At 43.2% G+C, this 21,969-nt stretch overlaps 1 protein-coding gene across 2 annotated transcripts in view; it reads right to left on the bottom strand.

Moving 5' to 3' along the window:
- Positions 1-21,969, bottom strand: part of LOC126174770 (receptor-type guanylate cyclase gcy-19) — a 492,286-nt gene that overhangs the window by 125,213 nt on the left and 345,104 nt on the right. The window contains exons 8-10 of one of the 2 annotated variants that reach the window (XM_049921109.1): positions 14,053-14,175; positions 7,822-7,911; positions 7,574-7,724 (exon numbers count right to left, since the gene is read on the bottom strand). In XM_049921109.1, coding sequence (XP_049777066.1) covers positions 7,574-7,724; positions 7,822-7,911; positions 14,053-14,175 — 364 coding nt within the window. The remainder of the gene's footprint in view (positions 1-7,573; positions 7,725-7,821; positions 7,912-14,052; positions 14,176-21,969) is intronic. The other variant, XM_049921111.1, reaches the window with a different exon arrangement.

Below are 21,969 nucleotides of genomic sequence, written 5' to 3'. Positions count from 1 at the left end.
CTTTAGGTATATTTCGTTTATTCTAGTTGAATTTGCGTGTCCTGTTTCTGGAGTTTTAGGTTGCTCGCGAATTATCTTACCTTTATAAACTTTTGTTTGTAATTTGTTCCCGTGGTTATCCCGTAAATATCATTTTATTTGCTGGCTGAAGTAATTTGCGTGTTTCTTACGTTTGTTTTTGAGCATGGTGGTCTGTGCTGTGGTCGCCATCTTGAAGTGTGTAGTTGGCCTGTTATTAAATACTGTCTGTGACTGTTTTAGTAACTACGGTAAATCATCTCCTTTAGTCCTAACATAACGCCATTGGCCAAAGCAGACGGGTGGAATCGGACCTTACCCTATTCCCAAAACAAGATCCCATACGATGGTCTCAACAATGGAGAAAATGGCGGGATACGGGAATAGTCCTCTCTTTCCTATACATTTATCAGGATAGGTAGCATGAAGACGATTACGGAAGACCATCGCCAAACATGAAATGAAAGAGTCCTGTTATCTTGAAACTGTGCGACATTCCAGTAAAGGCACGTTCCGGTAGTTGTGCAACTTCGCCTTGGACACATTGCAAAAAGCGTGCTCCAGTTCAGCGGCTAGCTATGGAGATCGATGAACTAATCACCCACGATTCCATACAGTACGTTTACACTTCACTGTCTCTGTTTGACGTTCCAGGGGGATCATCACCACTCAAAGCACATGTTGTGACAGTTAATGCTTCCATTGTGACGATTCCTTGCTAAGACATGTAATAAGAAAATAAGAACAACATGAAATGGAAAAGAGAGATATCACCTACAAGAAGTTATGTATCGAGCCCTTTGCTACGAATTTGAACCACTACAATATATTTAACCGGTCTCCTGTCAAAAGTGATACTGCAGTAACCTGTTATGCAGTATCTTTTCCTTGACTTCGACTTCATTTTTTGTTGTCTACGCTATTTGGTTTGATGATCACGTTTTAAGTTTGTTCTATTTCTAATATTGTAGTGGCGCTAACAATTTATTCTCTCTTGTACAGTGAAAAACGACCACATTTTATTACATGTTATTCAGGATCGGGACAAAGGGTTGATTTTTGTCACATGTTGACTGGAAACTGCGGATCCAAAAGAAAAAAAGAGAAACTGTAGGCAACAGATGGGACAGAAGTATTTATCTGACAAAGATGTGTATATCAGTGGGATGTCTGGAAGCGATCCTGAACAATTGCACAACTTCATCAAAACGCCCCTTGCACATGTCAATAGATGTTTCCTGTTGTTACCTTGGGTAATGTAAATTAATGGTAGATCTACGAGGGAAGGTAAAAATTTCACTCTTTGTTACACAGATGGCATTAACATTAATTATGTTTTACGTTGGTATATGTCATGCAGTAATGTAAATCAAATGTTTTACGTGCAAAGTAGTTTTATTTGTACAACCACTTTTTTAACAGAAATTAATCGAAAGGTATGTAAGAAGGCTACTATTTCATGATCAACAGTTAAGAAAGGGCGGCAGAATTAGAGGGTGGCCATAATTCTCAAGAAAAAGTTTCCCGTTAGGACTTTCGGCCCCGGCAGCCGTAAATAAAAACGTCAAGAAAGTGTACAGCGTGGTACTGGATGATCAGCGATCGAAGATACGTAAAACAGTTACGTCTCAGGAGCACTAGGAGAGAGTGTACCGTTCAGGCTACATGAAATGTGAACTAGGAGAATGCTTTATGCAGGATGGATGCCACATTTGTAGATTACTGACCAAAGAAAAATGCAAACAGAATTTCTCAGCAATATTTGCACTGTTTAGGGCAGCCTCAACTGATCTGTTGCACCGATTTGTTGCTGTGGATGAACTTAGCACTACAACGTCACGCCAGAAATGAAGCTGCTATCACAACGAGGGGTCGAATCATGTGGCCAGTCATAAAAAAAAAAAAAAACATTCATTTAATCTACATCTACATTTATACTCCGCAAGCCACCCAACGGTGTGTGGTGGAGGGCACTTTACGTGCCACTGTCATTACCTCCCTTTTCTGTTACAGTCGCGTATCGTTCGCGGGAACAACGACTGCCGGAAAGCCTCCGTGCGCGCTCGAATCTCTCTAATTTTACATTCGTGATCTCCTCGGGAGGTATAAGTAGGGGGAAGCAATGTATTCGATACCTCATCCAGAAACGCACCCTCTCGAAACCTGGACAGCAAGCTACACCGCGATGCAGAGCGTCTCTCTTACAGAGTCTGCCACTTGAGTTAGCTAAACATCTCCGTAACGCTATCACGCTTTCCAAATAACCCTGTGACGAAACGCGCCGTGCTTCTTTGGATCTTCTCCATCTCCTCTGTCAACCCGATCTGGTATGGATCCCACACTGATGAGCAATACTCAAGTATAGGTCGAACGAGTGGTTTGTAAGCCACCTCCTTTGTTGATGGACTACATTTTCTAAGGACTCTCCCAATGAATCTCAACCTGTTACCCGCCTTACCAACACTTAATTTTATAAGATCATTCCACTTCAAATCGTTCCGCACGCATACTCCCAGATATTTTACAGAAGTAACTGCTACCAGTGTTTGTTCCGCTATCATATAATCATACAATAAAGGATCCTTCTTTCTATGTATTCGCAATACATTACATTTGTCTATGTTAAGGGTCAGTTGCCACTCCCTGCACCAAGTGCCTATCCGCTGCAGATCCTCCTGCATTTCGCTACAATTTTCTAATGCTGCAACTTCTCTGTATACTACAGCATCATCCGCGAAAAGCCGCATGGAACTTCCGACACTATCTACTTGGTCATTTATATATATTGCGAAAAGCAATGGTCCCATAACACTCCGCTGTGGCACGCCAGAGGTTACTTTAACGTCAGTAGACGTCTCTCCATTGAGAACAACATGCTGTGTTCTGTTTGCTAAAAACTCTTCAATCCAGCCACACAGCTGGTCTGATATTCCGTAGGCTCTTACTTTGTTTATCAGGCGATAGTGCGGAACTATATCGAACGCCTTCCGGAAGTCAAGGAAAATGGAATCTACCTGGGAGCCTGTATCCAATATTTTCTGGGTCTCATGAACAAATAAAGCGAGTTGGGTCTCACACGATCGCTGTTTCCGGAATCCATGTTGATTCCTACAGAGTAGATTCTGGGTTTCCAGAAACGACATGATACGCGAGCAAAAAACATATTCTAAAATTCTACAACAGATCGACGTCAGAGATATAGGTCTATAGTTTTGCGCATCTGCTCGACGACCCTTCTTGAAGACTGGGACTACCTGTGCTCTGTTCCAATCATTTGGAACCTTCCGTTCCTCTAGAAACTTGCGGTACACGGCTGTTAGAAGGGGGGCAAGATCTTTCGCAATCTACTAGAAACGTGTGATGTAAGTGTTTTCTGGCATGCAAAAGCTATTCTCCGCGTTGATTACGAAGTTACCCAATAGTTAACGATTCTTGATGGTCTTCTCGTCCAGATGAATGAAACGAGGAGATTATGCCGCAAAACAAGTGCACTTTCGACATGAAGGCACTGTCTGTAGCTGTTAGGTCGAGAAATCTTCACATTCTCCTGGTACTGATAGTGCAGGTTTAAATTCGGTAGCGACTTGTACAAAACTAGTAATGACGTTTGTATGGCTCCTGTTATATTCTGCTCTGAGTGTTACTGCTTCAAAGGGCCAAGACAAACACTGCTTACTCACCACCACTAAATATGCGGCGAAGTTCCGTAGTACGACGGAAACAGTGATGCTGTTAAGTGAGAAACGCCACAGCACACTGCTATATGACGGAAGGGTGTCAGTACTGGGTCGATGTTACAGGCTTATCCTTCCTATGGTTTCCCAAAACAAATGCCTTTGAATTATTGGATGGATCAGTTTTTGATGACCTCATCGTTAACAAACACTTAACATATCCTTTCATCTCATAAATTCTGTAACCATACATTTCCAACAGTGTCTTTAATGATGCATACCTATTCTTTCAGTTTATTTTCTGAAACTAGTGTTGAAGTATGTATCGTCTGCAATGCGCTGTGAAATTTTTACTAGTGTGAGCGCTTCTCCCAGTTCCAGACATCACGCTTCCCTCTGAAATAACTAGTTGTGCGTCTAGAAATTTAACGCTATATTTACTTTGCGAGTTCCTTTCATGTTGTAAATTACGACATTAGTTAGCGATGGAAAGGTCTGTCTGGATTTTTTAAATTAATTATTCAGCCTACTAAATCATAATTAAAACAGAATGAGATTTTCACTCTGCAGCGGAGTGTGCGCTGATATGAAACTTCCTGGTTCGCAGGAGAGCTTCTGTAAAGTTTGGAAGGTAGGAGACGAGATACTGGCAGAAGTAAAGCTGTGAGTAACGGGCCTGAGTCGTGCTTCGGTAGCTCAGAAAAAAAAAAAAGATGGTAGAGCACTTGCCCATGAAAGGCAAAGTTCCCGAGTTCGAGTATCGGTCGGGCACACAGTTTCAATCTGCCAGGAAGTTTCATAATTAAAACGTTTCTAAAACTGTTCAAACAAATTTCGGGCTTGCAGCCGGTCGTCGTTCAATACTTCGCACGATATTTCAACTGGGCACCTGCCAGTCATCTTCAGGTGAGCCGTCGCAGACTGGCGATAACGTTTTTTTTTTTTTTTTTATTGATTTTCAATTCCCCCCGAAGGGGGCGGGTCGGCAGCAGCTTACTACGCTGCTCTACAGCCTACAGACTTTTTTTAAATAAAGGAAGGAGAAAGAAACAAGAAAAAACAGGCGATAAAATGGCGATGTAAAGTGAAAAATGGCGTAAAATTGCGGAAAGTTAAAACAGAAAGCAAAGGGGGTGGCAATGTAGATAAAAGACACAGGACTCAGACAAGTAACACAGTAGACACACAGTTAAAAAAACATGGCGACAGTCTGGTTTCTGTTCGCAAGTAATAAAAGCACACCCAGCGACAGTATGATGGCTGTTCGCTACACGTCCCAAAAGACACAACAAGGAGCACGCAACTGGAAAAACACACTGTAAAACACTGCACGAAAAAGGCGGCACAAAGATGGCACTCCCGACCCAAGGCAGATAGGGGGGGGGGACCTGGAGTAGGGGGAAAAACAAGGAGGGAGGAGAGGAAAAAACGAAAAGTGGGGGTGGAAACCAAGGAGGGAGAGGACTAATAAAGGGGGAGAAGGGCAGACGCTAGAGGGAATGAGAGGAGGCAGAGGAGGGAAATGTAAAAGGACGCGGGGGTGAGAAGGTGGCAAAGAGAGGGGAGGTGGGGAAGAAAGAGGATGGAAGGGGGGGCGAGGGCGATAACGTCCTCCGCTCCGCAATATATAGCGTACTGTAACTATTCTGCGCATGCGTCGAAAACTTGAAAGTTGAACCAACACTGCCCGCCGGCAGCGCCCTCGCTGGTGCAATAGCGGAACTCAGTCGCCCTCTGCGTTGCTGTTTGCCACGGCCGTCGACGCACTCTGTCGTCTTCGATTTGAGCAAATCGTGGAGATGATGGGATTCCATGCACTGTCCAGCTGGTAGCCGCTGTCACGGTTTAACAGATTTTCCGCCAGTCGTATTTCTACGGATTCTTTAATAATGGAGTCCCAGAAAGACGTTGCTGTGGACAAAATCATTGTTTTCTCATACTCCATTGAATGTCCAGTAGAAATACAATGTTCAGCAATAGCGGACTTGCTTGGCTGCAAAAGGCGGGTGTAACGTTGATGTTCAGTGCAGCGTTCTTTCACGGTGCGTGTGGTTTGACCTATGTAAGCCATACCACATTGGCATGGTATCTTGTAAATTCCGGCCTTTCGTAGTAACAGATTGTCCTTAACTGATCCCACAAGGTCGGCAATCTTCGATGGTGGGCGGAAAACCACTTTTACCTGAAATTTTCGGAGGATTCTTGCTATTTTAAACGAAGTGTTGCCAACGAAAGGAAGAAAAGCTAAAGATTGTTCCGGCATGTTCTCCTCTTTATTCACTTCCTGCTTCTTAGTTTTAACTGTTAGTGCCCTGTTAATCTGCCGGATGGAATACCCATTTTCGCTGAATACTGTCTTTAGATGGGCGAGTTCTTGAGATAAGCTATCTAGATCTGAGACAGTATGAGCTCTATGAACAAGCGTTTTAAGCAAACTCATGGTTTGCGATGGGTGATGGCAACTCGATGCTTGCAGGTACAAATCAGTATGAGTGGGTTTCCGGCAAACTGAATGCCCTAGAGAACCATCATTCTTCCTTCGAACCAGGACATCCAAGAAAGGCAAACAACCATCCTTCTCTATTTCCATGGTGAACAGGATGTTGCTATGAATGGAGTTGAGGTGATGTAGAAACTCCATTAATTTATCTTCTCCATGAGGCCACACTATGAAAGTGTCGTCCACATACCGCCAAAAAAAAAAAAAAAAAAAAAAAAAAAAAAAAAAAAAAAAAAAAAACTGTTGGCTTCAGGGTAGCTGATTCAAGCGCTCTCTCTTCAAAATCCTCCATAAAAAGGTTGGCGACCAAAGGAGACAGGGGGCTACCCATGGCGACACCGTCAGTTTGTCAGTTTCTAAAACTATCCACATCCATACTGACACGAAATGTTTAACCATTGGCAGTAATTTAATTATATCACGCGTGTATGTGCTATAAAACGAAGCATTAATACACGAATGATGGATATTAATGAACATTCAGGATTTGATGTTAGTAGGATCATTTCATAGTGTTACAATTACATCCTAAAAGTGTTCCAACAGCGACGACGAGAATTAAGTTTTCAACAAACTTTCCAAAAAAATAACTTGTTTCCGATCAATCTCTGTTTCGTTTTAGTATAAATGAGCGATATTTTTTAGACCTGGAGCCAAGATAATTCTTTAATTGAAATATAAATAATGAAAACCGAACTCTACACAGAAATTTTAAACTGTTTCCAGATAAAAAAAGGAGTAGACCGTCAACTAGCTAACAAATAAATCCATGGATCCCGTTCTGAAACTGGTTAGACGTCGTCTTCAACCCCATATCTTAATCTTGATATTTTGCCTTGCTGAGGCCTTGGTTAAGGTAGGCACGCATTTCTAAGGGCTTTTTTGATCTGATTTATTGCTGCATTTGGACACTAGTGGCATCACTATGTGAGATTAGTTATGCGTGGAGAAGGTACAGATCTACGTTGACAATATTTAACAGCCTTGCCAGGGAGTGGTTTAAGTCGCTGTCTCCGTAGTGGGTTAACACTGTAAGGCTTTATGGAATGCTAATTTGGCTGATAACGACTTGAGGATTAGAGGTTTGCAAACGAATCGCTGCATTCGGCGAAGGCACGACTTGGAATAAATTCGTTAAGGAAGAACTGTTTAGCTCAGCAGTTGCGGATGATCGTAGCGATAACAACAAAACTAGAGACGAATTACTAAAGAAAGCTGATGAAGAAGCTGCGTATAGTCAAATGTATCATTATTCGACGATCAGCTAAGGCCTTAGAATATGAGAAGGAATAAGATTGCTTGAAAGACTGGAGTAAAATTGAAGAATTGGAGTACTCTCTTTCCTCCGCTCATTATTGTTAAGTAATGTCGTATTACGTACACATAATCTGCAAGGATCGTGCCGTACCATTCTTGACGGGTAGCCCAGATGCCACCATGTAAGAGTCACCGATGGTCTCCACCTTGTACACATCGTAGCACTCTATGCGAGCGTCGAACAGCTTGTAGATGGAGTTCAGAAAAGTGACTACCTGTAATAAAACAAGCGGTTCTGTTATAATAACACGCGTTTTTGGAAAGAAGTAAATTGTTTTCTGAGTGATACGTTGCAAGCACACAGGGACCCACCTCAAGAGGGGAGCTAATGGCTGCTATCTCAGTGAAGCCCACGATGTCACTGAAGTACACAGTCACCGCTGCGTAAAATTCCGCCGGAACCTGCAACAGATATACCATGTATAGTAACAGCACCAAGCTTTCCTTGCTTCTATGGTCTACATAAACATTAAAAGCCCTGTGAATGTAATGTTTCTTCGACAGATGTTATCAGACACTACCAACTCCGAGTTGCAGTAGTAACAAGAAGGAAAATGGTCAACTAAGCTTTCCCTTTAATGGAAACCAGCTATATTTAAGCCAACTGTCCGCATCTTCTCAGAAAAGGTACGTTTTTATGTAAAATGAGCTTAGTATACCATTAAGAAAAAAAATCAGTAAACTAATGGAAAAGGGAAGATACAAATTCAAAATCCAAATTATCTGGTCTCAGTACTGGTGTGCAAAAAAGTATGAACGAAAGTAACTTTCTCATGATATGCCACTGCCAAGTAGCATAGCTCTATGAAAGTTGGACCATTCAACAAAAAGAGAATTGCTGCAGTATAGTACAGAAGATAACTGAAATTAATACGCAATGAGACAAACAGAAATGACACTTTATTCAAAGGCAATAATTACACTGAAGTCATCGTGATTTATGTTGGTCCCCTGGTCATTACAAACGGTGGGCTATGGTTGTTAATGGGATGTGTGATCGCCATAGACGTCAATTCTTGCTCTTCAACATATTTCCAAGAGGCGAACAGTAATGACAGTTTTATTCAAAGAAAATAAGTGCACTGAAGTGTCCGCGGGACCTTGTAAATTGTGGAACATGGTTCTTAATAGCGTGTGTGATCAACACAGACGCAATACATGCTCTGCAACGTGCTTCTATGCTAGCCGCAAGGTTGGTACGGAGTTCTTGTGGTACGGAGTTTCACTCCTCAATCACTCCGGTTGACAACTGCTGGATGGTCGTTGGTGCACGTGGACGCACTGCAATACGTCTCCCCAATGCATCCTAGACGTGATCGACAGGATTAGTCGGGGGTTGGTTAGGCTAGTCCATTCGTTGAATATGGTCTCCTTCCAAGAGCTGTGCTGTGCGATGCGGTCGTGCATTGTCATCCACAAAGAAATAAGTCTGGGTCGATTACACCACTGAAAAGACGTACAAGGGAAAGGAGTACAGTGTCATAATGACGCTGGCCGACGGGTTTACCTTGTTCAAAAGTGTGGACGTCAGTAAGCCAATGCAATATTATGCCTTCCCACACCACAACAACTGGACCAGCAATCATGTTCGACAATGATCCTAGATGCGTTATGCGTTCCCATTTCTCGCAGTTTAAAGGTATGCCCAGCATTGTCGAATATTATCGTTTTGGTGGTCTACGTGTTATGGTGCACAGAGGAGGGGGGCGGGGAGCTTACTGTTACATGGGCGTACTGATCTCCATATCTTTGAACTAGTTACACTCACCAATCAACGTTACTGTGAAACTGTACTACTGCCCTACGTGCGTTTCATAGAGCTATCTTATTTGTCAGGGACACGTCATGCGAAAATAATTTTCCACCCTAAGTTTTGCACACCGGTGTACTTTTTATTCCTTTTTCCGTACTTGCAGTCAGCATATTTTTCTACTCAAATGCTAAGTCTGACATTTGGGAGCAATTATTTTGTAGAAATACGCTGAAGTGGCAAGGGAACTGATATAGACATGCATATTCAATTACAGGAATATGTAAAGAGGCAGAAAACGGGGCTGCGGTTGGCAACGCCTATATAAGACAAGTGTCTCGCGCAGTTGTTCAAATGGCTCAAATAGCTCTGAGAACTATGGGACTTAACTTCTGAGGTCATCAGTCCCCTAGAACTTAGAACTACTTAAACCTAACTAACCTAAGGACATCACACACATCCATGCCCGATGCAGGATTCGAACCTGCGACCGTAGCGGTCGCGCGGTTCCAGACTGTAGCGCCTAGAACCGCTCGGCCACTCCGGCCGGCGCGCAGTTGTTAGATCGGTTCCTGCAGCTACAATGGCAGGCTATCAAGATTTAAGTGAGTTTTAACATGATGTTATAGTCGGTGCACGAACAATGGGACACAGCATCTCCGAGCTAGCGATGAAATGGGGACTTCCCCGTACGACTATTTCACGAGTGTACCGTATGTATCAGGAATCCGGTAAAACATCAAATCTCCGACATCGCTGCGGTCGGAAAATTGTCCTGCAAAAGCCGGACTAACGACGACGGAAGAGAATCGTTCAGCGTGACAGAAGTACAACTGTTCCGCAAATTGCTACAGATTTCAATGCCGGGCCAACAACAAGTGTCGGAGTGCGAACCATTCAACGAAACATAATCAATATGGGCTTTCAGTGCCGAAGGGCCACTCGTGTACCCTTGATGACTGCACGACAAAAAGCTTTACGCCTCACCTGGATGCGTCAACGCCGACATTGGATTGGATTGTTGATGACTGGAAACATGTTGCCTGGTCGGACAGGTCTCATTTCAAATTGTATCGTGTACGGGTACGGAGACAACTTCATGAATCCATGGACCCTGCATGTTAGCAGGGTACTGTTCCAAGTTGGCGGAGGCTCTGTAATGGTGTGGGACGTGTGCAGTTAGAGTGATATGGGTCCACAAATACGTCTAGATACGACTCTGACAGGTGACACGTACTTAAGCATCCTGTCTGATCACCTGCACCCATTCATGTCCATTGTGCATTCCGACGGACTTCGACAATTCCAGCAGCACAATGTGACACCACACACGTCCGGAATTGCTACAGAGTGGCTCCAGGAATACACTTCGGAGTTTGAGCACTTCCCCTGGCCACCAAACTCCCCAGACATGAACATTTTTGAGCGTATCTGGGATGCCTTGCAACGTGCTCTTCAGAAGAGATCACTCCCTCGTATTCTTGCGGATTTATGGACAGCCCTGCAGGATTCATGGTGTCAGTTCTCTCCAGCATTACGTCAAACATTAGTCGAGTCCACGTCATGTCGTGCTGCGGCACTTCTGCGTCCTCGTGAGGGCCCTACACGATGTTAAGGAGATGTCCCAGTTTCTTTGCCTCTTCAGTGTATATAATTATTTTCGGAAGGTACATACATTTAGCGTAAGAATTGACTTTCTTCTCTTTTTAACAAGTTATAAAAGAGTGTCATAATAGATTTTATGACACAATGTATCTAACTTCATGAGTCACTATATGGTATTTATTTTAAGACGAATTTTAAAACATCTAAGTAAGGTTGGAAGCCAGACGAGCTTCTTACATAGCTGAAGACGCAGCGCCAACCTTGCCAGAAGTGAAGTGAACCTGCGCGGCGGCCTAGTAACACTGACCAATCCGAGTGCGCTTTTTAAGCGGTTTTCCACGCTCGTTTAGGCAAATACTGAGATGCATCCCAATTTACCATTCAGGAAGTGCGATAAATTAAATTCAATAGCGGCACACAAAAAACGAAGTTCACGCTATTTACAGACGAAAGTTGTACACAAAATTAGTTTAATTGACGGCAGAAAGGGCGTCGACTTACAAAATAAATTTGGCAGATCACAGATGCTAGCAAAGAGAAGTTAGAAAGCTGGCATTCACGGGCCATTCAGGTACTGTATTCTACTCTGCGCAACAGAATTAAATCATTACTTTTTCGAAACCCTTTAATTCCCACGCATTGCGATGCAGAAGTTTGAAATTTTGCTCAAAGGTGCACAGTAAGGGTGCAAAACTGTGGCGCCCTGCGACACGACACCTTCGGGCACGACGACGCTACAAATAGCAAGGAGTCAATACGTGCGAACGAAAGGCCAGAGCTCTGAAGTTCACGTGCGCTGTTAGCTGGGTTAATTATGACACACTCGCCCCAAACTGCACCACAAACCCGTCCGAAGCCACTGTGGAAGTTTCACGTGGTGGGAAGTTTGTCACACCCCCTCTTACCCGCACTGTACTCCTTTCGACGCCTCTGAGGTGGAGGTCAGGACCGCGACGCCCAGTGTTGACATCACTCGGCTTTTTTTTTAATGAGAGTCCGAGGAAAACATTCCAGACACCGCCGATTCGAATCGGTACGAAGAGGCCTCAATGGATGGTATAAAGTGGGTGGTATGAAGGGCACCAATGAAACCACCGCTTTACCTGATTCCCATACATTTAGCGGTCGAAAACTACAGTTCGCAGTGCAGTAAGCAACAGGAAGACATTCTTGACAAACTTTGACACTGCTAATATCCTCGGATGTTTCCACACATCTCCAAGAACGTTGTGGGGCTGCATCCCATTTGGAGGCAGCGCTACTGCAATTTTTGCTCTCGTGTACGTTTTGAAACGACTAAGGGCCGTTCACAACCATTCGACGAAATTTAAACGTGATCTGTGGCAGGAAAGGGTACTTGTGCAATTTCATCCCCCCTATTTCGCGTCTTCCTGTGTCGTGGTCACGGTTGACTTTAGGCTCTGCACATTAATGCCACCACCTGAGGCCTTTCCGTGCAGATTGTGGGAGCAGTGTGTCTGGAATGTTTTCCTCGGCCACTCGTAAGGAAGCCGCTTGATTTCAACCAGGGGCGTCGCGGATCTAACCTCCACTGCAGAGGTGCCAAAAGAAGTTGTGAAATGTGGGCAAGAGGGGCTGTGACGACATCACCATCATGTGACTTGTGCACGATGACTTTGGGCAGAATAGTGGTGAAGTTTGGTGCCAATGTGATACCATCAACCCACCTTACACGCGCATAAACTTCTGAGCCGTGGCTTCTTTTTCGCACTTGTCGGCACCTTGCTGTTGAATTCGAGCCCGAGAGTGTCGTCACAGGCGCCACGCTATTGCACCATTACAGAGGAGGGTTATGCGCACATTTGACACAAATTTCAGACTTATGGTTGCAATGGATGGGAACTACAGTGTTTCGAATAAGCCGTCTTTTATTTATGTTGCACAGTGTAATTAGTTCCGTCCATTTCGTTCGAATCTTTACTCTCAGCGTGAGTGGTTAATACAGGATGATTCAAAAAGAATACCACAACTTTAAAAATGTGTATTTAATGAAAGAAACATAATATAACCTTCTGTTATACATCATTACAAAGAGTATTTAAAAAGGTTTTTTTTTCACTCAAAAACTTCAGAGATGTTCAATATGGCCCCCTCCAGACACTCGAGCAATATCAACCCGATACTCCAACTCGTTCCACACTCTCTGTAGCATATCAGGCGTAACAGTTTGGATAGCTGCTGTTATTTCTCGTTTCAAATCATCAATGGTGGCTGGGAGAGGTGGCCGAAACACCATATCCTTAACGTACCCCCATAAGAAAAAATCGCAGGGGGTAAGATCAGGGCTTCTTGGAGGCCAGTGATGAAGTGCTCTGTCACGGGCTGTCTGGCGGCCGATCCATCGCCTCGGGTAGTTGACGTTCAGGTAGTTACGGACAGATAAGTGCCAATGTGGTGGCGCTCCATCCTGCTGAAATATGAATTGTTGTGCTTCTTGTTCGAGCTGAGGGAACAGCCAATTCTCTAACATCTCCAGATACTGTAGTCCAGTTACAGTAGCACCTTCGAAGAGAAAGGGACCAAAAACTTTATTGGCTGAAATGGCACAGAAAACGTTCACCTTAGGCGAGTCACGTTCATACTGAGTTGTTTCCCGCGGATTCTCGTCGATTCACTTCTGCCGTACTCAATAACACAAAAAGCTTTCTGCTGAGCGGTCGCCATCTTAGCATCAACTGACGCTGACGCTTAGTCAACAGCGCCTCAAGCGAACAAATGTACAACTAAATGAAACTTTATAGCTCCCTTAATTCGCCGACAGATAGTGCTTAGCTCTGCCTTTTGTCGTTGCAGAGTTTTAAATTCCTAAAGTTGTGGTATTCTTTTTGAATCACCCTGTATAGTCAAGTACATGCATTCAGTTCCCACAGTACTTTATTATTTAGTGTTGCAGTTCTTTTCTGGTGGTGTCTGGAAGTTATCCGCAATATAATTCACGTAAAACACTCCAGGAAGCCTGATACTGCAGTAGAAGTAAAAGATACTTACTATATCAGCGGGAACCTCCTCGTATAAATAAAGGAAAGTAATGGGATAATCTTTAAAAGAAGCTGTCGAGGGCAGTGATTGCCTCTGCGGGCGACTCCCAGCCGAGGATAGCGAGCAGCATCCCTGTTCTGCCAAAACAAGCGAGAGTCTCGTGATGAGCACACGGGTGCGCCTCCTACCTGCCGGGTCCTCTTGAGCTGCTGGGCGACGCTGGGCGGCAGCATCTGGCACAGCAGCATGTCGCTGATCCGCTTCTCGCGCTTCAGTTCGCGCGCCTTCTGCGCCAGGTGTGTCGAGTACATCTGGAACAGGACAGTGCCGCGAGGAGCCAGTGGCAAAAACATGCTAACTATCTGTGCAAACGGCTCCATTATTTTGCACTGCTGGCCAGCCAAATCCACCCCCACGAAGGATACTAGGTAACTAAAATTTAATTGTACACTACTGGCCTTTAAAATTGCTACACCAAGAAGAAATGCAGATGATAAACGGGTATTCATTGGACAAATATATTATATTATTACTGACAAGTGATTACGTTTTCACGCAATTTGGGTGCTTAGATCCTGAGAAATCAGCACCCAGAACAACCACCTCAGGCCGTAATAACGGCCTTGATATGCCTGGGCATTGAGTCGAACAGAGCTTGGATGGCGTGTACAGGTACAGCTGCCCATGCAGCTTCAACACGATATCACAGCTCATGAAGAGTAGTGACTGGCTTATTGTGACGAGCCAGTTGCTTGGCCACCATTGACCAGACGTTTTCAATTGGTGAGAGATCTGGAGAATGTGCTGGCCAGGGCAGCAGTGGAACATTTTCTGTATCGTGAAAGGCCCGTACAGGACCTGCAACGTGCGGTCGTGCATTATCCTGCTGAGATGTAGGGTTTCGCAGGGATCGAATGAAGGGTAGAGCCACGGGTCGTAACACATCTGAAATGTAACGTACACTGTTCAAAGTGCCGTCAATGCGAACAAGAGGTGACCGAGACGAGTAACCAACGGTAACCCCTACCATCACGCCGGGTGATACGCCAGTATGGCGATGACGAATACACGCTTCCAATGTGCACACACCGCGATGTCACCAAATACGCATTCGACCATCATGATGCTGTAAACATAACCTGGATTCATCCGAAAAAATGACGTTTTGCCATTCGTGCACTCAGGTTCGTCGTAGAGTACACCATCGCAGGCGCTCCTGTCTGTGATGCAGCATCAGTGGTAACTCCAGCCATGGTCTCCGAGCTGATAGTCCATGCTGCTGCAAACGTCGTCGAACTGTTCGTGGAGATGGTTGTTGTCTTGCAAACGTCCCAATCTGTTGATTCAGAGAGCGAGACGTGGCTGCACGATCCGTTACAGCCATGCGGATAAGATGCCTGTCATCTCGACTGTTAGTGATACGAGGCCGTTAGGATCCAGCACGGCATTCCGTATTACCCTCCTGAACCCACGGAATCCATATTCTGCTAACAGTCATTGGATCTTGACCAACGCGAGCAGCACTGTCGCTATACGATAAACCGCAATCGCGATGGGCTACAATCCGACCTTTATCAAAGTCGGAAACGTGATGGTACACATTTCTCCTCCTTACACGAGGCATCACAACAACGTTTCACCAGGCAACGCCGGTAAACTGCTGTTTTTGTAGCAGAAATTGGTTGGAAACTTTCCTCATGTCAGCACGTTGTAGGTGTCGCCACCGGCGCCAACCTTGTGTGAATGCTCTGAAAAACTAATCATTTGCATATCACAGCATCTTCTTCCTGTCGGTTAAATTTCGAGTCTGTAACACTTCATCTTCGTGGTGTAGCAATTTAAATGGCCAGTAGTGTATTACTCCTACAGCAAAAATGAACAGGACCAGTTGTAGAAAATGTAATGTAGTTAAATTATGTACTGGGCTACGTTTTCCTTGGAGGCCACGGTTTTCGAAATATTCAAGAAAAACGTACGAAAGTGACTCCAAAGGCACCTCGACCTGCACTCTCATCCCTCATCAGCCAGTTTTTCTAGTCTGTTGTTTGTGGCACTCTGTCCTACCACTGTACAAAAATATCCGAACTATTCCCGATATTCGACCTTTGCCGGTCTGTATTGATTGGACTATTGCCAGATATTTCGTTAACGTTACTATCTGAAAAGTGCTCGTGAGGGCAACGAAAGGAAAACAACTTTTCTAAACTTGACAATTAGATGCAAACTAAACCTTACAAGCACAGTAGCCTCGTTGTCAGAAGGCCTGACGAATACAACGATATAATTGTTTATTTTATGCTATTAAAGTTCGCAAAACTGTTAGGTAAAATTCACACAAAAAGCCATTTTTACAATTTTTAAGAGCTCGACTAAGCCGTTGGCGAAACAAGGCTAATCAATGAAGGCCATATAAGGTCGAACGTGGGAAATAATTTGCGCAGTCGCAAATTTTTTTGCAGTGGTAGGAGGGAGCGCCATGAACAACACACTAGAAATCCTGAGAGGGAGGTAGAGGGGGGGGGGAGGGGTTGGAAGGAGACCTGAGTGAGGGAATGGGAGTGCGTTTGAAGGCCACTTTTTCACCTTATTCTTGAATAACTCGAAATCTACGGCCTTTTGAGGAGAAACACCCAATTAAAAAATGGAGGTACACTAGAGTTCCTACAAAAATGTCGTGTTCATTTTTTCTGTAGGACTAACAGTTGGCCTGTAGCGGACGAAATAATACGAAAATCTGGCGCGCGGTGTTTGAGGGCCAGATTTAACATTCTGGGTTGCATAAAACGATACCGATAGGGACAGCTGAATAACTCTGTATAATAGGAAGAATAAATGATCGGGGGATAGGTGGAATGTGTGTGTACGTACCTCATGTGAAGTTGTCACCTTTGGCAGCAACAGCGACTCTAACCGCAATGGATGACAAGTACGAACAAAAATATAAGAAGTAAAAAATAATGAAAGAATCATGAGCTCCGTCACTGCCGGTCCCAAGCCCTGGGTCTTATCTCGCAAGTGATGAGGAAGGAGGAGGGGGAGGAGTGACACCTCGTAAAAAAACCTGGGTCTTGGTCAGGATGGTAGCACTCTGTAAGGGCCCCTGCCTAGGGTTCCAGGTGAAATCTGACCAACGGTCTCAAAGCCGGAAGAGGAATCCTAGTTCCAAACGGCAGAGAGAGTGGAAGAACCTAATGGAGAAAACAATGAAAAATACTCATTTCGGACTAAGAGTTAGATCTAAAATTGGAATTTATTTCCTACCATGTAAATGTACAATTTAAATTGCAGAATGGAAAGTCTGCTAAAAGTAAAGAAAAAAGTAAAGACTACTCCATTGCTTTATACAATGCATCGGGATCTAGCGTTCTGGGGAGTCCCAACATCTGCAGTAAGGATGAGTCGGAGTACCCTTGGTATCGTTCCAACATCAAGTTGAAAAGAATAGTTTTCGCTGGCACCTTGAATGTAAGCTCAGTACTAAAACTTGATAAACACAAAGAATTTGAAATTCTCTTAGACAAGCATGAAATACAAATTTTAGCAGTACAAGAAACAAGACTTTTGAACGAAAATGTTACAGAAATAAAAAACCACGGAATTTCTGAGAGAAAACCAGCAGTAACGATTTTGAAAGACATGCGAGTACTTGGTACCGTGTCCTATATTCATAAAAATTCAGTAAATAACTTTACAGAATTCAAATCCGCTTAAGAAAGACTCTCTCTTCTCACAGTGAAATGCAAGAATAAACAGTATACCACTGTTAACTGCCATGTTCCAATTAATGATAGCAATAGCAAAAATCCAACTAAAGAGAAGCAATGAGAGAACTTTTGGAAGACGAAATATCAAAAATTCTGTAGTCAAATACTGTGAAAGTACGGGGGCGTTTTAACACAGAATTTGTTTTTTGTTTTGTTTTTTGTGTGATCAGTCTTCTGACTGGTTTGATGCGGCCCGCTACTAATTCCTCTCCTGTTCCAACCTCTTCATCTCAGAGAAGCACTTGCAACCTACGTCCTCAATTATTTGATGGATGTATTCCAATATCTGTCTTCTTCTACAGTTTCAGCCCTCTACAGCTTTAGTACCATGGAAGTCATTCCCTGATGTCTTAACAGATATCCTATCATCCTGTCCCTTCTCATTATCAGTGTTTTCCACATATTACTTTCCTCTCCGATTCTGTGCAGAAACTCCTCATTCTTTACCTTATCAGTCCACCTAATTTTCAGCATTTGTCTGTAGAACCACATCTCAAATGTTTTGATCCCCTTTTGTTCAGGTTTTACCACAGTCCATGTTTCACTGCCATACAATACTGTGCTCCAAACATACATCCTCAGAAATTTCTTCCTCCTTCTTTGATCCTAGTAGACTTCACTTGGCCAGGGATAACTTGTTTTCCAGTGGTAGTCTGCTTTTGATGCCCTCCTTGCTCCGTCTGTCATTGGTTATTTTGCTGCCTACGTAGTAGAACTCCTTCACTTCATCTACTTCGTGACCATCAATCCTGATGTTAAGTTTCTTGCTATTCTCATTCATAATACTTCTCATTACTTTCGTCTTTCTTCGAGTTATTCTCAATCCTTATTCTGTACTTATTAATCTTTCATTCAGTTTAGGGGATCATGTAATTATTCTTCACTTTTACTCAGGATGGTAATGTCATTAGCCACTCGTATCATTGATATCCTTTCTCCTGAATTTTAATCCTGCTTCCTGAATCTTTCTTTTACTTCCGTCATTGTTTCTTCGACGTGCAGACTGAACAGTAGGGGAGAAAGACTACATCTCTGTCTTACACCCGCGTTCTTGGTCGTCCACTCTTATTATTCCCTCTTGCCTCTTGTACATATTGTATATTACCCATCTCTCCATATGGGTACATCTATTTTTTCAGAATTTCGAACATCGTGCACTATTTGACATTGTCGAACACTTTTTCCAGGTCGACAAATCCTATGAACTTGTTTTGATTTATCTTTAGTCTTGCTTCCATTATTAACCGCAACATTATAACTGTCTACCTGGTGCTTTACCTTTCTTAAAGCCAAACCGATCATCACATAACACATCCTCAATTTTCTTTTCCATTCTGCCGTATGTTATTCTTGTTAGTAACTTTGATGCATGAGCTGTTAAGCTGACTGTGCGATAATCCTCGCACTTGTCAGCTCTTGAAGTCTTCACAATAATGTCGATGATATTTTTCTGGAAGTCAGACGATACGAAGCCAGACTCATACATCCCATACATCCTACACACCAATGTGATAGTTGTACTGCTGCCACTACCTCCAATGATTTTAAAAATTCTGATGGAATGTTATCTGTCTCTTCCGTCTTATTTGGTATTTAAGTACTCCAAAGCTCTCTTGACTTCTGATTCCAATATTGGATCCCCTACCTCTTCTAATCCGACTCCTGTTTCTTCTTCTATCACGTCAGACGTCCTGACAAAGGCATTCAATGTACTCGTTCCACCTATCCGCTCTCTCGTCTGTATTTAACAGTGGAATTTCTTACGCTCATATGTTACCGCCATTGCTTTTAATGTCACCGAAAGTTGTTTAGACTTTCCTATATGCTGAGTCAGTCCTTCCTAAAATCCTTTCTTTTTCATTTTCCTCACATTTTTCAAGCACCTATTTCGTCTTAGCTTCCCTGCATTTCCTACTTATTTCATTCCTCAGCAGCTTATATTTCAGGATTCCTGAGTTTCCCTGAACGTTTTTGTACTTCCTTCTCTCATCGATCAGCTATAGTATTTCTTCAGACACCCATGGTTTCTTCACAGTTGGCTTCTTCGTACCTATGTTTTTCTTTCCAACTTCTGTGACTGTTCTTTTTAGAGATGTCCATTTTTCTTCAACTGTACTGCCTACTGAGCTACTTCTTATTGCTGTGTGCCTTAGATAACTTTAAGCGTTTCTCGTCATTCCTTAGTACTTCCATATTCCACTTATTTGCGTATTAATTCTTCCTTACTAATGTCTTCAACTTCAGCTTACTCTTCATCACTACTACACTGTGATCTGAGTTTATATCTGCTCCTGGGTACGCCTTACAATCCAATTTCGGAAGCTCTGCCTGACCATGATGTAATCTAACTGAAATCTTCCCGTATTACCTGGCCTTTTCCAAGTATACCTCCTCTTCTTTCTATTCTTGAACAGAGTATTCGCTATTACTAGCTGAAATTTATTACAGAACTCACTTAGTCATTCTCCTCTCTCATTCATTGTCAAAAGCCCATATTTTCCTGTAACCTTTTCTTCTACTCCTTCCTCTACAATCGCATTCCATTCCACCATTACTATTAGATTTTAATCTGCTTTTATGTGCTGTATTACCCTTTCAATATCCTCATATATTTTCTCTCTCTCTTCATCTTCAGCTTGCGACGTCGGCATGTATACCTGAACTATCGTTGTCGGTGTTGGTTTGCTGTCGATTCTGATAAGAACAACCCTATCACTGAACTGTTCACAGTAACACACTCTGTGCCCTGCTTTTCTATTCATAACGAATCCCTCTCCCGTTATAACATTTTCTGCTGCTGTTATTACCCATACTCGTCTGTCCAGGACCCTTGTCTTCCTTCCATTTCACTTCACTGACCCCTACTATATATAAACTGAGCATTTGCATTTTCTTTTTCAGATTTCTAGCTTCCCTACCATGTTCAGGCTTCTGACATCCCACGCCCCAAACTCGTAGAACGTAGCGCTAGGAGGATAAAATTGACACAGTGAAGTAACGGATACTTGTATACTTCTTGAAAGTCTGTTGTTGACATATCATCCACAGATGAACTAGGCTATTGCCATGCCGTGCACAGTATTGCGATTCCCCTGAGAAGAAGACCCAGTGTCGCTCCTGGGTCAGTGCAGCTGTCAGCCCGCCTCTGTGTTGTTGCCTCAGGCTTGCTGTGCTGACAGTCTGTTGTGTTCCAGAGGTAGCTGAGGTGTCGAAGTAGAATCTTGTCTTGCTGAACACAAGCGCATTTTTGGACACGAGATCCTTGGTGCAGCTGAATGATACTGCAGGGTCGAGTGAACAGTACACTACCAGTCGAAAGTTCTCGATCATCCGTGATAAAAACTATACACTTTAATTCAATGTACAAACACATCGTACAAAACAAATAGATCAATGAAACCACTATTTTCCATCTGTGTCACTAAGTAAAATACAATAAGGCTCAGATTTTAATTGCTTCAGAGTATCCACCACTTGCCCTCAGAGGAGCTGCACAAACTCTTGGCACTGTGTAGATAATATTTCCAGTGTTTATACAGGTATTGCAGTCCAACTCGTCTGAAAATTATTCCATAGGTAACATAACATTAAATGATCTCAGTTTTCTGACCTCCCTGTTTAGTTCAGCCCGTAAGAGTTCAATAGGATGTGAATCATATGAGAGACTTGGCTAAATCATATTCTTCAGTTGCCCATATTTCTCCTCTCTATTGACATACCCTCAGCACAAGTTATAAGCATGTTTGGGATGGTTGGTCCGATGCAGAAAGAACTCACGACCAATAATCTATCGCCAGATGAAACTGCAGTGTTCATCGGTATATGTGATCTCGTCTCTTATTTAAGGTTCTATTAATTCTCAATAGATCGCCGACTGTATCACCCCCAAAATACCCATCCACAATGCTTCACCGTTGGGATCCCACACTGACTCTTCATACGTTCTCCTCTAAGTCGACGAACAAACATTCGACGATGGCTTCGAAATATTTCAAACATACCTTCGTCTGTGAATAACCCATTGGACCATGCTGCACTCTTCAGATTTTACGTGACGTTACGTTTTCGCTGCCTCTTGTCCGAAGAGTTCTCTATTTGTATCCTATTCATTCCTAACAAACACTGTTACTGTCGTTTCAATCGTCTTCTCTTCCAATATCCATACCGCCTCTGATAATGCTAAATATGATCTCAGATGTGCTAAAGTAATCTATATAATTCTAAACGGATTTTACTAGTATTATTGTTACTTTTATTGTTATTAGTGTAAATTATCATCGTCATCATTTCTACTATTATTGTTATTATACTTTTGTAACATCTTTGGTATGTGTTGCTCCT

The sequence above is a fragment of the Schistocerca cancellata genome, chromosome 3, assembly GCF_023864275.1.
Source record: "Schistocerca cancellata isolate TAMUIC-IGC-003103 chromosome 3, iqSchCanc2.1, whole genome shotgun sequence".
NCBI lineage: Eukaryota > Metazoa > Arthropoda > Insecta > Orthoptera > Acrididae > Schistocerca > Schistocerca cancellata.
This window is presented reverse-complemented; position numbering and strand designations above follow the sequence as displayed.